Source organism: Protopterus annectens, chromosome 7.part0 (genome assembly GCF_019279795.1).
Source record: "Protopterus annectens isolate FY-2018-M chromosome 7.part0, PAN1.0, whole genome shotgun sequence".
Classification (NCBI taxonomy): domain Eukaryota; kingdom Metazoa; phylum Chordata; order Ceratodontiformes; family Protopteridae; genus Protopterus; species Protopterus annectens.
The window spans coordinates 547,253,826-547,270,933 of record NC_056739.1 but is presented as its reverse complement, the minus strand read 5'-3'; the positions used below and the strand labels follow the sequence as shown (position 1 = coordinate 547,270,933).

Here is a 17,108-nt window from a genome sequence, read left to right as displayed (position 1 = left end):
TGGAGGATACAATCTTGCTCATGATTTCTTTGATTGTAACATACCGAGGTTATGTTCTTTTTTTAGGGGTATGAGCTTTTTACTCTTATAGGTTCATAGGTGTTTACAAGGCTAATGACCACAAGGGCCTTTTTAAGCCTTGCCATGCATGCCAAATGTCTGACAAGTTCTGATGCCCTTGATAAGTATAAGCATGCGGCTGGAAGATGAACCATTTATAGGTTACCTGTTTGCATCAGAGATATAGGTGCCAAACCAGGGATGAATTTGCGGTTTCCCATCCAATTTTCCAAGTTGCACTTGAGTTGGGTTAGGGTGGAACTGTGCTTCACATGGATGGGGAGCCTGTTCCATAGATGGGGTAGTCTGTGGTACACATACCTATCTCTCCAGTAGGTTCTATTTATATCACAGGAAGGTTTAAGCCTTTAGAATGGGTAATTCTGGTAATGTTTGTTTTGTGGATATGCAGGAGGTCCATCAGAGTGGGGTCAGGCAATGCGCTGTATGCCAGACATAGATCTTCCCTCAAAAGCTTGTAGGAGATTGAATACAGGGGATAGGGCCTTGAGGCGGTCTGCATAGGACATATTACTTACACCCTGTATTCTTTTAGTGAGGAAACACTGTGGACATTCCAATTGTTGGATATGCCTGGTTAGGTACATACCAAAAGGGGCATTGTACTCAATAATAGGTCTGATGAATGCCGAATACAGTGGAACAATGACTTCCTTGGACTTAGATGCCATACCATTTTTTATAAGTTGCGCAACATAGAATGATTTCCACCACTGTGGACACATGATGATCAAAGGCCAGATTACCATCTACATGTGTTCCTAAGTTCCTGACTACTGGGTCACCTCTAAGTGGTGTGTTGTCAATATGATAGTTGCCAGGGATGGATGACTTCCCAAAGGATACTATTATGCATTTCTTGGCATTTAGTTTTAGTCCATGACTCTGACACCAGTTGTTTGTCTGTGTCAGCCTGTCCTGGAGAACATTTGTGTCAGTGTGAGATTCAATGACAACCCCTAATTTACAATCATCTGCTAATGTAGTCATCCAGAGACCACTGACATTAGCCTTGACTTCGGAGAAGTAAATGCCAAAAAGGAGCGGCCCAAGGACTGATCCCTGAGGGACTCCACTTGTGACTGGCCTCTTTGTAGAGGTGGACTCCCCAGTTCTAACTTCCTGGGTCCTGTCTGTGAGCCAGCTGGCTAGGCACCGGGTGACATCCGGGCCCATACCTAACCTCCTGCATTTGTCAACAATGCCCAAGTGGGGTATTGCGTGAAATGCCTTGGCCATGTCAAGGTAGTCAGTATGAATGATTTTGCCCTCATCCATTGCTTTGGTGAGCTTCTCAAAGAAGTCCACCAGGCTGAGTAGGCATGATCTGCCCCTGGCGAAACCAAACTGGGTTCGTTCCAGTGTCTGAAGGTTTACTATATCTCTATTGATCATCTCCATGTTAATTCTTTCCATGGCTTTACATATAAGACTGTGAGACTTATGGGCCTGTAGTTTCCAGAGTCTGTTGATGGCCACATTTGTGCAGAGGGGATGACTGTTGCCTTTCTCCATTCATGAGACATGAAGCCTGTTTGGGGGCTACAGTTAAATAGTAATTCCAGAGGTCCTGATAGGTCATGTTTCATGCTATTTAGAAGGCATCCTGGGATATTGTCTGGGTCCATTGATGCAGTGTTCTTGGTTTTAGAGAGAGCATTAAAGACCTGTTCCCTAGTGATAGTATGGGGAGTTATATTTGATGATATTTCCTGAGGGATGGTTGAGGGGGAGGAAAGAGGAGTAAAGTTGGAGCTGAATTTATCAGCCAGGAGGTTTGCTATATCTTCTGGCTCAGTATAGGTGGCTCTATTTACAATGAGCACTGCACACAATTGTGTATTACCTTTGAGGTTGCGGACATAGCTAAAGAATGCTTTGTGCTTGTCCTTGGCCTGGGAGGACAAACTTACCTCAAATTTCACTTTGGTAGACTTTATATGTCCTCTGAGTTGTTTGTTTAGTTTAATGAGAGTGCTTTTATCCTGCTGGGTGCTGCACCTCCTAATTGATGCCATGATTTTCTTCCTTCTGTTATGCATCTGATTGATTTTGTGATTCCACGAGGGTGGCTTGTTTTTTGAGTTAGTTCTGTACTTCTTCCTGGTGGGTACAGCTGCTTCTCTGCAGCTATTAACATGCTTGTACAGGGTTTCTGTGAACAGTTCTGCATAGGCAGAAGTGTTCTCAGGGTTTATAGGGGCTTGAAATTTTGCCAGGTTGTCACTTAATAGCAGGAGGTTAGCCTTAGAATAGTTCCTAAATATTCCCGGTTTAGCTGGGGGTCCATGTTTTATTTTTACTTCAAAGGAGACTATTTTGTGGTCTAACCTTACCAGGGAGGGCATTACAATAGGGGGTTGTGCAGCACTCTCCCATTTTAGTGAGGACCAGAGTCAATGTGGTTGCACCCCTGGCTGGTGTATTTACTATCTGGTCCAGGGAGTTTGTGTTTACAAAATCCAGGAATCTCTGTGCATGTACGTTTGATGTTGTATAGGATTCCCAGTTAATAGTGGGGTAATTAAAGTCACTAATGAATATGGCATTGGACTGGATGGTTAGTGTTTATAATATGTTTAAATACATGGTATGGGTTTCCTGGTTCATAGAGGGGGACCTATAGCTTGAAAGGAAGTAGTATTGGATTTTATCTATGGTGATTTGAACATGGAGAAGCTCAAGTGCATTGCCCTGTTTGACAAGCCTTGAAGTATATTTATTTTTGATGTAAATAGAGACACCTCCACCTTTAGTCCCTGCATGTGAAGTAGCTGGTCTAAATGTGTGGAAGGCATTATAACCCTGCACTGTTGGTGTGCTGTCCATTGCTTTCAACCACGTCTCAGAGACTACAAAGACATCAGCATTCTCTAGGGTAAAGAGAGCTTCCAGGGAGTGGAGTGTTTTGTTTAGGCTCCTAGCATTGAGCAGTAATACCTTTAAATTTTCCTGGTTTTGATTTGCTATGTCGGAACTACTTTCAGTTTGGCATTGCCTAAAAAAAGCACTATGGGGGAACACAGTGTTGTAGCTAATATTCAAAAGGCTGGAAGGGGGAGAGGTGCAGACCATCCCTGGCAAAGCAGCATGGTCTGTTGACCATCTCCTTTCATGCTGACAAATATTGCAACCCTTTAGAATGACACCAGAAACTAAGCCAATTATTAAAGTCAATCATCTTTTGTAAGTATTGTGGTATCATCCTTGGAGAAGGTAAAATGCTGCTCAATGCTAGGCTCATACCAGCCTGAGACACATATTCCGAGAACTCTGTGATGTCTCTCTTCATATTGTTGAGGGAGGTACGTCTCAGGTCACCTACTCCCACATGGACTATGACTGAGTCATATTGGTAATTGTGATCCAATGTCCTAAGCGCATATGTATTGTGGGGAATCCTAGCCCCTGATAAGCAACTGACTGTAACTTTCTCCTTACTCAGCCTGGTGAGAGGGACATCATTGTGTTCTTTAACATATTTGGCTCCTGTGCTAACCTTAGGTCAAGTACCTGTCTGAGCTTGTCTGCCAACAGCTGTGTTGGAAATAGTAACTTAACTGATTTACATGAATAGTCTGTATAATCTCAATCTGTGAACTTTTTGGCACAATATGTGGGATAAAGCTGTTTTTAATTGGCAAATTACCCTGAATTTATTACATTGAAGATACATTGGCCTAAACCATTGCTTTGTCATTTGCTGCCTCTATCCTCCATGCTTTGTGACTTCATTGTCCTCTCGTTACTGTAAGACTGATATGTTTGTTTTGACTGTTGGCCCTTAAACCACTATTGTTAATCTTATTAATGGTATTCCACCATATTGTCTTGTCTTGTACTCTTCTCTCTAGACTGCCTGTCCTGGGAGACATCTCAGACCAACCTTACATTTCTCTTTTTTCTTGACACTAATCCCAGCAAAAGTCTCAAAGTGATCAGTATACTCATTATCTTCTTGGAAGGTTTTTCTTTTTTTATTTATTTTTTTTGGCCCTCTGGAATCTAGCCAATTTTATCAAAAATATGTATATTACTTAATATATGTTATTGTAATCCTAAAACAAGTAAAGGATAACCCCCCCCCCACACACACACACACACTAGTAAATAAATAGAGCATTGATTACCTTGTTGTTGTCTAAGTCTTCAGGACTAATGCCTGATCTCTGGAAAAAAGAAATGAATGATTAATTTTACATTGATACAGTCACTGGCTAAGTAACACATCACTTGAATATTAAGTGAGATATTAAACAATCACTGTACACTTAGCTCATGACTATGGCAAAATTTTACGTATGCAAGAGGTAGAAATAACATGGTGAAGACTTAGTCTGCAAAACAACAGTAAGTGCATGACTACAGAAAAGCAGCCATCTGTTTTAAACCTGCAGCTGATTTGTTGGCAGCCCAGGGATATTCACATTTTACCTGCACATCTAAGTATTGCAAACAATGACTTGTGTTTTGTTGAACTTTCAAAATTCTTTGACAAAAAGAGTTAACTAAGCAGAAACTTCTATATTAGTACTAATTTTTGAAACTTAATATTGTGGGCTTTTAAGTCATTTGCCAGGAAATAATTTAATATAACCATACCAGGCAGGTATTGTAACTGTGCTAGCTTTACCTGGTGAAGAGTTTAAGTTCATGTCTGTTAATATGTTTATAATTTAGCTTACTACAAATTAATATGAAGAAAAAAATAAAGAAATACAGGGTGGAATCAAAAAAGTAATAAAAATTAAAATAACAGAACCAAATTAGAAATTACCATAGTTCATAGACAGAAACAAGAAATTTGAACTGGAAACAGCGTCCCTGCCTGTTTAATTTATTTATGAACCATGAAGTAAAAGTCTTCAAATTAATGCACTGAAAACAGAAATGCCAGATGAATCGTATAAACATGGTCATAATCCACGTACAATAATATGATAATTATTCAAAATCAGATTACAAAGCATGATGATCTGATAGCTTGGTTAGATAGTTGCCAAAATCAGTCCTGTTATCCGGTGACTGTCCAGTGACATGGTAGATGGCTTGGTAGGCAAATGCTGCTGAGAGGATACCACATAAATGCCCAGCCATATCAATCAGGAATAAAAGCGACTTCACCAAAGCAGGGGGGGCTGGTTTGTCAGGACCAGTACTTAGCAGTTCCACTGCTCTTCGTACAGGTTGCACAGCAGTCAGAAATGCAGAGCCAAAGAAAATGGGAGTATTCAGTTAAGGTATATTCAGGTAATCAAGAAAATATACTGACAGGATAATCATTTACTGTTGTCCAACATAATCAAATTATACAGCACTAAAATTACAGAAGGGATGAGAAAATAATAAGAAATGTAGTCAAAGTGGAAACACATTTGAGATTGTCAGTTAGCGCCTTCTGTGTGGAGTCTGCATGTCCTCACTGCGGTCATGTGACGTTTAAAGACATGCAGGTAGGTGTGTGAATGGGTGTGCCTTCTCTGAATTTTGGGCATCGGGCTGGCAATTCAGCACCATAAAAATCCACTGCCAATCATTAGCGGACCGGAGTTCCGCTATGGCGACCCCTAACCAGGAAAAGCCAAAAGACTTTTAAGTTAACCTACCACCATCTTGCCATTAGACTGTTATAATTAGAATATTAAAAATAGTGAGGAGTATTTTGACATAGCACACTTTACCTTCTGTGTATTGTTATAAAGAATATGTTGTGTTAAGGCAGTTAAATAAAAGACACACACATATTACAGCCATTTGCTCTCCAAGGCTTTACTAGGTACATAGTTTAGTACTAAGCTAACTGCCCTTGCGAGCCATTTTTTTACCCTAGCAAGTATCTCTGTGTGACTGAGAAATCCTGCACCTTGTGTTTGTAAGGCAAACACCTTAACCATTAGGCCACCCTCCCAACATCACACCTGAAATCACGACTCAATCCCTTTTAAATGCAAAACTCCATAAAGTTAGAAATCTACTAACCAGATACTTCTGTATGTGACATTCCCCTTTTAGTAAAAAGTAACTTTGTCGCCCCTGTGAAATAACCCATACCTCCATGTACTACATTATGCGATGGTTAATGATGTGAGTTGTGACAGTTACAAATTGGTTCATAGGCTCGTACTGGGAAATAGCTCAGTTTAACCTTTTAAAACCTAGTTACTGCAATTCCAGTGTTACACTTTGCTAGTTATAATGGCGGTCCATCAGTGATAGAAGGAGTAGGACTGGGGTACATTTATATCTTCTTGCCCATTCACGTAAGTTAGATTATGAGATAGTGATGGGCATGCTTTGCTTTACAGAAAGTGAGAGCTTGTTCCAGAGGTGGGGAATTCTTTGGGAGAAGATCTGTCCTGCCAAGTCCTGTTTAAGTTGCAATTTAGATTTAGGTCCCTTGATCCAGTGTTTTTGTTACTGACAGTTTTGCAGATGTGTAGATCAAGCAGGACTGGGTCATTTGTAGTTTTGTAGATAAGGTATAGCTTACCTGTAAGAGACCAATGAGAGAGAGGCCTTTTAAATGCTCTGGGTAACATAGGGAGTTCATACTTGATTTTTTTTAACTAGTAACTGCTGGCATTTTTCAGGTTGGGCTGGCTGTTTGGCCAGTTACATACATGAAGGGTGCACTGTATGCCAGTATAGGGTTAATGAGTGATGGTTAGATGGGAATGATGACCTCTTTGATTAAGGGACATCCTTCATAATCTACTGGGTGAAGTAGATGGCTTTCCTGCTTTCCAATAACAATGGCATGGTTATGTGGTGGGCAAAGGAGACTTCATTATTCATGAAGGTGCCTAGGTCTCAAATGACAGTGTCTATTTTAAGGGGGGGGGGTCATGTAGTAGGTGTATGAAAATTCCTGCATCCTGTATGGTACACTGCTGCATATTTTGGTGTTCACCATTAAACTGTGATCCTGGCACCAAGAGTCTGACTGACACAGCCCCTGTAGGAGGAGCCACATGTCTTCAGCTGCTTTGATAATGGCTTCACACATGTTGTTCTTGGACTTGGTCAGCCAAGAAGCTTTAAATGTCACACTGGCATCAAAGAATTAGATGCCAAAAAGAACTGCCCCAAAACAGAACCCTGCTGTACATGACTTGTAACATGTTTCTTGAGAATAGTTTGCCATTAACTCTAATAGAGCTGTACCTATCTATGAGCTAGCAGGAAATCCAGTGGGTTGCATATAATTTTATACTGAGCTTGACCAGCTTGTTGTTGTCACACTGTGTTATAGCCTCAGAATCCTTAGTCTAATTGTGTAAGCTGTTTGCACTTTGTTAATGTCATCTTGTGCTTCTAAGACTCTTTCAAAGAAGCCAGGTAGGTTTAACAGACATGATCTATCTTTTGCATAACTAAACTGATTAGGAACTATGGATTATAGATTCCATATGTCCATGTTTATGAGGTCCATCCATCATGACGCATTCCATCACAGTGTAAATAATGATGTTGAAGATGACAGGTTTATTGCTGCCTAGATCTGTGGTGGAGTATTTTTGAGAAGGTTAGCTACTGTAGTTCGACTGGTTTCTGGGTTTGTATCCAGTGTTGATATGGTGTTTGACTAAATTAAGAAAGTGATCTGATAAGATGCATTTCATATTGACTTGGAAACAGTCTGGTCTGTTAATTGGACCTACATAGCAAGTGTTTTTGGTCTTGGAGAGCACTTTAGTATTTGCTCAGAGCCAATAATGAGGGGGGAGGTATTTCATAGATATTTTGTATTAAGACGTTTTGTGGTGATGAATGGGAGACGTTGGAACTGGATTTATCTGCCAGGACATTGGTTATATCCTCAGGTCCTGAGTGAATGATGCCATTACAGATACATGCAGCACAATGTTGTGCATTATTTCTGTGTTTTTTAAATAAAGAATGCTTGTAGTTGTCCTTTGTTGTTGCAATTTTTATGCCATAAGTAGGTCTGGAGGATATGATCTTGCTCCTGATTTCTTTGATTGTAACATACTGAGGTTATGTTCTTTTTTTAAGGGTATGCACTTTTTACTCTTATTGTAGTTTGTGAATAGATGAGTACCACTAGAGACTTGTGTTTCTAAGCTTGACACAATATTTGTAGTGAATAGGAACCTGAACTTATATGCAAGAGTTGAGATTGGAGTATAAACTTGGGGTATATGGCACTATTTGCTAAAGGGTCTTCAAGAGATATGGGCTGTTGAAGCACAAAAGACATCATCAAGCATAGGAAACTGGCCAGAGAGAAATCTCTAAAGATGGTTGGTATGGTCAGTAAAACAGTGCAATGATCCAATCTGACCAGTGTGGGTGTGACAGTGGGTGAAGAGTAGACTTTGTGAGGATAGGTTTGATTATGTTGGTACCTCTAGTGAAGGAAAGAACTCTTTGACTGAGGAAATATGGAGTTATTAAGTCAAGGAAGCATTGTGTAGTTTTTGTATAGATGTAGGTGTGTCAGTTTATGGAGTGGTAGTTATTCTTCTCAAAAGATGACATCTGAGTTTGAGAGGGGTTCTAACTTAATAAGATATGCTTTGTGATTTGTGTGTGTCATGGACTAAATTCATTAGCTGGTCAGGATATGATATGAGGTTTTGTTCACTGATACTTGGATATGATAGAATTTGAGGTAGTTGTCTTGTCAAATAGCTTAGTCTAGAGGTGATGGTGTTTCAAATAAACATCAGACACACCACCACCTGCAGTACTGCTGTCTACATTTGCGGGCCAAAATGAGTGGTATGCAGAGAAACCAGGTAAGAATGAAGTGATGTCACTGTTCTGGAGCCAGTGACAACACAAATATCCACATTTTCCAGCATTAGGTAGGCATCAGGCTAGGAGGGGCACATGTTCTTATTTAAGCTTTTAGTGTTGATCCGTGCTGCACTGATACTTGCCAGATTTGAATTTGTATTTAGTATGCTTGTATTCTGAGTAGACTGATACTATCTAAAAAAATCACGGCAGTGGAGAAAATCTTAATCAGTATGCAAATGCACTGATGAGTTAGAAGCAGGTCATCCTTTGAGAAACGGGCAGGACAGTCTTTCATTTCCATTCAGGTTGACAAACTCTAGGTCCACTCAGAATGATACCAACAACTAAGTCATTTATTGAAATCAATCATCTGTTGTTTATATTGTGGCATCATTCTGAGTGATGGATTGGATACTACTAAGGATAAGTTTCTTTTCACCCTTAGAGACATGCTGAGGGAGTTCCAGAAGTGTGACAAGCTTTTAAGTGTCTCTGCTTAAAAGTATACATAGTGAGACATCTTAAAGTACCTTTTATTGCTTAATTAGTATTGTTTCTATATTCCTCTTCATGCAGTCTGAGGGGAACATTACTGGTCATTCACACCCATGTGAACAATGACCATGTCATAGTCATAACTGGAGTAAAAGGACCAGGGTACCCTGCTGATATGATGGATTCTAGCAACTGAGAAGTGTCTGACTGTTATCTAATCTTTTCTCAGTCTTCTGAGTGGTGCATCAGTGTGGTGAACTATGGAGTCGCATGCATAAGTACATTCCCATGGTGAGTGGACTACTCTCAGAGCTTACAGGTCTTGGCTAACCCACTCTGGTGACTCTTGGTCAGTAATGGTGGAGGTGGAATAACTTATATGTTGTATAAAACATTTGTTAATGTGTTGTTGAGATTTGTGGAAGTGTCTACAGTGCCATGAGGCACTTAAAAGCAATCTTCCTAAACAACAAATATTATCTAGACCATCCATTGTCAAAGCTGCGATGATGGGAGGTATTGCCAGCTATGCCATGAGAAGTAGGGCAATGGATGTGTAACATATGCTAGCTCAGCTAGCTGGAATTTTGTAAAGAATTACATGTCATTTGTATATCAAACTGATTTGTACAGATACTTGTGTTGAAAAATGTATTTGTAAAGCTGCTTGTGTTAAAAATGTACCAACAGTGTGTCTTGCTGGACAGAAAAAGAAATACACATGTATGTCATACTGTATTATAACTATTGAAAATATTATTGTAACAAAGGATAACTGAAGAGAAGAGCTCAGCTCCAGCTAACTTTGAAAAATAGTATGACATTAAATTACTTAATTTGGGCCATAAAGATTGCAACTTACAGTTTTGATTACAGCCAGAGATGAAATGTGTGTGCCAGAAAATGGTTTATTAGCTCTTATAGGAAAAGCTGAAGTGTTTTATTGTTTTATGACTTCCAGAAGCTCTAACAAACAGATCTTAGCAAAACTCTGTGTGTGTATTATTGACCCATATATGTGAGATTCTGGTTCACTTGCTAGGAAAGGGAGTGGTATGGGAACCAGGAGTCAGATGACCAGATGTATGTGATGTCTTTCTGTAATTCAGGGCAAAAATTATGTTTTAATACTAGATGAGACTGAAATCTCAGGGCACTTTGTTTTTGGAAAGTGACAAAGAAAGACCCCTCACCTATGTTATCTTACCTTGCTCTAGTAAGAGACCATGGAATAGGAATTATTTAGATTGGTCAGGAAAATATAGTGAAATTTGTTAAGTATTGTTTTTCCTTATCTGTGTGAATCTATTTATCTGTGTTATTTTAATATTTCCTGTGATTGAAACTCTGGTGTTTATTGTAAACAGATATTTAGTATTTTCACATTCATTATTTATTATTAAATATATTCAAACATTTCATTGTGGCTGGTCCTTTAGAAAATATTTTAACCTTTCAGAGTACTCATATCTATTTAGTGACTATGTGGCCTCTCCTGAAAGCCTTACTACATTGGCCCAAACACTATAATTTGTATTAATATTAATTTCACTCACTATAACTGGGTACCCTTGTAAGACCTTAGAGTAGCTGACTTTGGAGTGTCTGGTGGAAGTAATTACCTTATAGTTTGGCAAGAGGGGCAATAGCTAGTAAATTTGTGCCAGCCTTTCCCAGGAGTGTGTGTGTGTGTGTGTGTGTGTGTGTGTGTATGTGTGTGTGTGTGAGCTGCTTGGAGCAGGGAAACAAAACACTGGTTTCACAGAGAGAGTGCTGGAGAACATGGCTTGGACACTCATCTGAGGACTCAACTCTACAGCTGTGCCAGTGGGGAGTCTCACTGGGCCCTGGAGAGAGAGAGAGAAAGAAATCCATACCCCAGACTGAGTGTGTTCCCCGTGTGCCGTTAAGGGAAATTGTGCTTGTTGCAGAGAGCTGCATCTGGAAATAATTGATGTATCCAGTTTTATTCCAAGTGAGTGTCCCTTTCCAGTGTCAGTGGTGAGGATTCAGGCTACTTGATTACTGGTCCAGAGAGGGGGACATCACAAAAGCCTCAGCAAACCAAAGGCACTCAGAAAATAGAACACTTAACACCACACATATGGTCACAGTTGGTGGAGCCATAAACACTAAGCCCCTAAGGAAAGCAAATACACTTCTCAGGGCTCTTGTTATAAGACACTCTATTGTAAGACATAGTGATGCCCCCCTAACCAGGATGAACAATGACAAGATAACAATTATTTACTTATCTGGTGGCAGGATCCACCAAATCATGCACACACTCAATTCATTACACCATGGATACCAGTATGAGTCCATCACAGTCCATGTAGACCCGACACATATCTCTCTGGAATATATGAAGAAAGACATTATGGAGCTCTCATACTGTGCATGTCTTAGGCTGGTATGAGCCTAGCATTGAGCAGCAAATTACTGTCAACATGAATGATTCCACAGTATGAGCAAAAGGTACTGATTTTAATAACTGGCTGTCTTTCTGATGTCATCCAAAAGGGATCCAATATTTGTCAGCTTGGGAGGACATTATTAATAGACAATGTTGCTTTGCCAAGGATGGTCAGGCTTTATCTGTCTACTCTAAACTTTTGAGTACTGGTTAAAACTTTATCCACCCCCATAGTGTCATTTTTTAGGCAATGCCAAATTGACAAACCTACTAACATAGCAAATCAACTCAATTAAACTTCAAGGTGTTATTGCTCAGTGTCAGGAGACCAAATGAAAAGCTAAACTCCCTCAAAGCCCTCCTCACACTTGAGAATATAAATATCTATGCAGTTACCAAGACTATGGTTTAAAGTAGCACAAAGTACCCTGGCAGTGCTAGGTTTCAATGCCTTCCACACTTTTAGACCAGTAGCTGCACAGACAAGAACTAAAATCGGAGGTGACTTGGTATACATCAATGACAAGCATATCTCTAGGGTGGTCAAACAGGATGAGTCACTGGAGTCCATTCATGTGCAGATCACCGTAGACAGAATCCCCTACCATATCCTAGCCAGCTATAGGTCACCCTCCATGTCCCAAGAAGCTCACATTGCCTACTTTGACCTACTGGTGCCACTTACTTTCCAACATATTAACCTACTCATGGGAGACTTTAATTACCCCTCTATACACTGGGAATCCTATACAGCCTCACATCTACAGGCACAGAGAATACTGGACTTCATAAATACAAACAAATACCCTTTATTGGATAGTGAAAACTCCCAGTAGAGATTTGAACATACTGGATCTTGTATTCATAAATAAGGGAGAACACTGCATCCCCTTCAATGTCTTATCCTCACTGGTAAGGTCCAACCATAAAGTTGTCTCCTTAAAAATTAAAATCAATTCTGTAACCCCAGTCAAACCAGTAACAGTCAAGAACTATTCCAAGTCAAACTACCTTTCATTAAGTGATGGTTTGTCAGATTTCAATGCCCCGCCAAACTATGAGAATTCAGCAGCCTACGCTGAATCGCTGTCAGAAACTCTGTACAACCATGTCAATGGTTGCATAGAGGCTGTTGTACATACCAGAAGTAAACCCAGAACTACCTACCAGAAGTAAGCCCAGAACTAGCCCCAGAAACAAACGACCCTAGTGGCATCCCAAATTGAACAGGATATGCAACAAAAGGAAAAAAAAAACAAAAATCAGGAAGGGTAATTCTCACAAAGTTAAAAACTCTGTCATCAAACTAAATAGGTAACTAAGAGGGGTAATTAGGTCAAACACAGCTAACCTTGAGGTTACAATAGCCTCCTAGGTGAAAGATAACCATAAAGCCTCCTTCAGCTATGTCAGAAACCTCAAAGCCAGCACACAGCAATGTGCTGACCTGCTGGTTAATGGTGCCACATTCAGTGAGCCTGGCGATGAAGTGAACTTGTTAGGGGACAAATTCACTTCCATCTTTAGCATCCTTTCATCCCAACCATCCCCCTAGAAATACGGTCAAATATAACCCTCACTCCAACTATAACTAAGGAGCATGTACTATCTGCACTCACTAAAGCAAAGTACACAGGTTCAATGAGCCCTGCTAACATCCCCAATGCCTCCAGTATATTTTACCAGGACCAGTGGAATCATTATTTAGCCACAGTCTTAAAACAGGCTTTGTGCCATGACAATGGAGAAATGCAAAGGTCAGCCCCTTTCATAAGGGAGGACCATTAATAGATCCTGGAAATTACAGACTCATTAGTCTAACTAGTTTTATTTGCCAAGCCATGGAAACAATTATCATGGAAGTTATCAACAAGGACATAGAAAACCTCAAAACAGTGGATACATCCCCATTTGACTTTGTCAAAGGAAGGTCATGTCTACTGAACCTGGTGGACTTCTTTGAAAAGGTCACTAAGGCAATGGATGATGGGAAAGCAGTGCATACTGCCTTCCTAGATCTGGCTAAAGCATTTGAAACAGTACCCCACTTGGGCCTTGTTAACAAACTTATGGAACTAGGCATAAACCCCTTTATAAATCACTGAATAGCTAACTGGCTCACGGATACAATCCAAAAAGTTAAGATCATTGCAACCAATGATTGCAACCTCCACAGAGAGGCACATCCCCAGTGGAGTCTCTCAGGACTTTGTGCTGGGCTAGCTCGTCTTTGGTATCTACTACTTAGGGGTCAAAGCCAATGTGAAAGTCTCTGGCTGGCAAAGTTTACAGATGATTGCAAACTGGGAGCAGCCATTGAATTCCCCCAAGATGAGAACACCCTTCAGGAAGGTCTATCACAGACAAATGCTTGGTGCCTAAGCCATGTCTTAATTAATTATAGTACCTTTTGGGAAGTCAGCCATTCCAGTTAATTACATCATCAATAAAACACCTCTAAAAGTTGAGTCACTAGCCAGGGAACTCATGTAGATAGCAACCTAGCCTTCAATCAACCTAGCCTTCAATCAACATGTGTCCAAGGTAGTAAAAATCATTCTGTGTTGCTCAGCTTAAGAGCATGGCATGCAGGTCCAAAGAGGTCATCAAATGACTGTACCTTACAGTACTGTATTTGTGCTAGACAGGAAAGCACCCTGATGTAAATGCTGACTTGGTGGCTGACTGTGTGCTGAGAGTATAATTGTTTGCCTGATATCCCTCAGAGCTACTCTACTCACACTGACAAGCTTGGTAATTTCTGCTCCCAGAGAGATATATATATAATAATAGTAGCTTAAGCTAGCTAACTTATTTTTTTTTTTTTTTTTTTTTAATTTATTCTCATTTCCAAGTATATAACATCTTGAAGCTTGAAGGACGCTACCCCCATCTATACCTGAAAACAAAAACAAAATGAAATCCAGACCACTACACAAACTGCCAAGGTCAAAATTACTTACTTTACTCTTTAAATTGTAACTTGCTGTGTCTAAAGCACCTATAGTTTGTTCCCCATAATAATTAACAATTGGCTCTCTCTTTTCTAAGGAAATGGAGGATTACCCCTAAAAAGACCCTCTCTTGTAACTAAAAAAAAAAAAAAAATAAAAAAAATTAACAAGCTACTATCAAAAAGTTCTGACTCCCTGATACTTATACCCTTACCTTTTTAAACCTTCTTTGGAAAACCTTGTACTTGGGCTAAGCCCTCGCTGCGTCTGCTCGCTTCTCGCTCGGCTCCCCTCCCCTCCCCCCTCCCCCCACCCCCACCACCCCCACCTTCATATAGCCCCACCCCTATATAGCTTTTATAGTCATATAGACACACCCCTGTCCATTACTCTTCCACCTCCCTTACAATTACCCCTATTACTACCCTATACCCATCACCCAAGTAATATAGTTTCTTTGCTACATAGACCAATTAACACATAGCCCCCTTTCACACACTCCATCACACTACCCCCAGACATCCTTACCTATCCTGAAACAGTGTCCCAAAGGGATTTCCAGACCAAAGGCTGCACTACAGCACCACACTATCACCTAATCACCACCCTCCATCACCACTGCCCCACTTATTGTCTTACCCACACCACCCACACCGTACAAACTACCAACTCATCAACATTATCTCCAATATCAATTACAGTGACATTAGCTCCAGATCTAAACACTACCATAAATGTAATAAAAAAAATAAATAGTTTAATTTAACCCTATTAGACCCACTTGGTGATATCCACCTGAACCCTGGCCCAAACCCTGCGCTATCTAAACCCCCCTAATAAACTCTCCAAGTGTGTAACCCTAACTCTAATAGCAACCTAACTAACATTAGAAGTAAAAACCTAGAAGTACATGGTAAAATTACAAGTATCTCTCCTGTGGATCTGAGTTACTCTCACACCTGGCTATCCACTTCCCACCCATCAAAATAACTTAACCAAACAGGATCAAACAGATATTGCAGTTTTATGGGTGCTCACGCTGGGGAGGTAATATATCTGGCTGATAGGAGCTGGGGGGGGGGGCTACATGGTGGTGTAGCACCTCTTATGAATGATCTATACAGCAGATGCATCCAGTGCATATAAATAACCACATCAAATGAATAACTCAGAGATTCTTGCTGAGAAATAAATGCATCAATATCATCTGTATGTACATTCCCCCAGGGAATAACATATCCACACTCAAAGATACCCTTCACTGGCAATCATGTACCCACCCCCAAAAAACCTTACTACTTGGAGATTTTAACATAGAGTGGAACACCTGTTCCTTAGAATCCTCAACCACCCATGTTAAGCTGCATGCGTTTACACAAATCATAACCACCCCTACCAGGATAGGTAAACCTAACCATAAAGAAAGCATATTTGATTGGATACTTATCAATAGTCACCCCCAACTGTATACCTCTGGGACTCTCCCTGATGACTTAAGTGATCACTTTCTTATCTACATAATTAAGCATAAAGCCATTAACCCTAACCAACCCATACTCAGAATGGTAAGAAACAATAAGAACTTTAACCCTGCCAAATTTCCAAGAGGAACTAAACTCATGTAAATGGTCTGTCCTAAAACACCTCCCCTTAGAGGAAGCGGTTGCCTACTTGAACAACAAATTCTTTGAGATCCTTGACTCTCATGTACCTGTTCGCTCAATAAGAACGAAGACAAAAACTGCACCATGGCTTTCCAAAGAGTCCAAACTAAAAATCAACCTTAGAAACAAAGCATGGGCATTATGGCATACTACAAAAGACCCCCAAGATCACATTAAATATCAGCAATCAAGGAATGAGACTAAAAAATCCATTTTACAACAAACACAAAAAAAACTACTACTATAATCTTCAGCTAATAAAATAAAAAAAAACCCTCAGAAGTTTTGGAGAGGTATACATAAACTATTACCTCCTGGACAAACTTTCACCCCAACCCCTGCAGCCACCATTGATAAACCACTTGAGATAGTCTCACACAGTTTTAATCGATTTTTCACTGAGGCAATCCAAGCCCTAGCTAGCCAACTACCTCCAAGCTCCCTGGTCCTGAGGCCACCACCCCTAACATAAACAACTCTCATTCAGTTTCCAACCAGTTGCCACTTAACTTGTCCATGCCTTGATCAAAAAATTAAAACCAACTACACTCTCTGCTGATCTATTCCCTGCTGACTATCTACAAAAAGCAGCAGATGCCATTGCTTACCCCATCTCAGTATTAATCAATCGAACCATAGTAGAAGCCAAAATCTCCACCATCTGGAAAATATCCTATTGTAATCCCACTTCACAGAGGAGGGAGCTCTACTGAACTATCTAATTATAGGTCA

At 40.2% G+C, this 17,108-nt stretch overlaps 1 protein-coding gene across 1 annotated transcript in view; it reads right to left on the bottom strand.

Moving 5' to 3' along the window:
* The window catches only part of CD34 (CD34 molecule), a 424,855-nt gene that overhangs the window by 94,739 nt on the left and 313,008 nt on the right, over window positions 1–17,108 (bottom strand). The window contains exon 7 of the mRNA XM_044077137.1: window positions 4,212–4,250. Coding sequence (XP_043933072.1) covers window positions 4,212–4,250 — 39 coding nt within the window. The remainder of the gene's footprint in view (window positions 1–4,211; window positions 4,251–17,108) is intronic.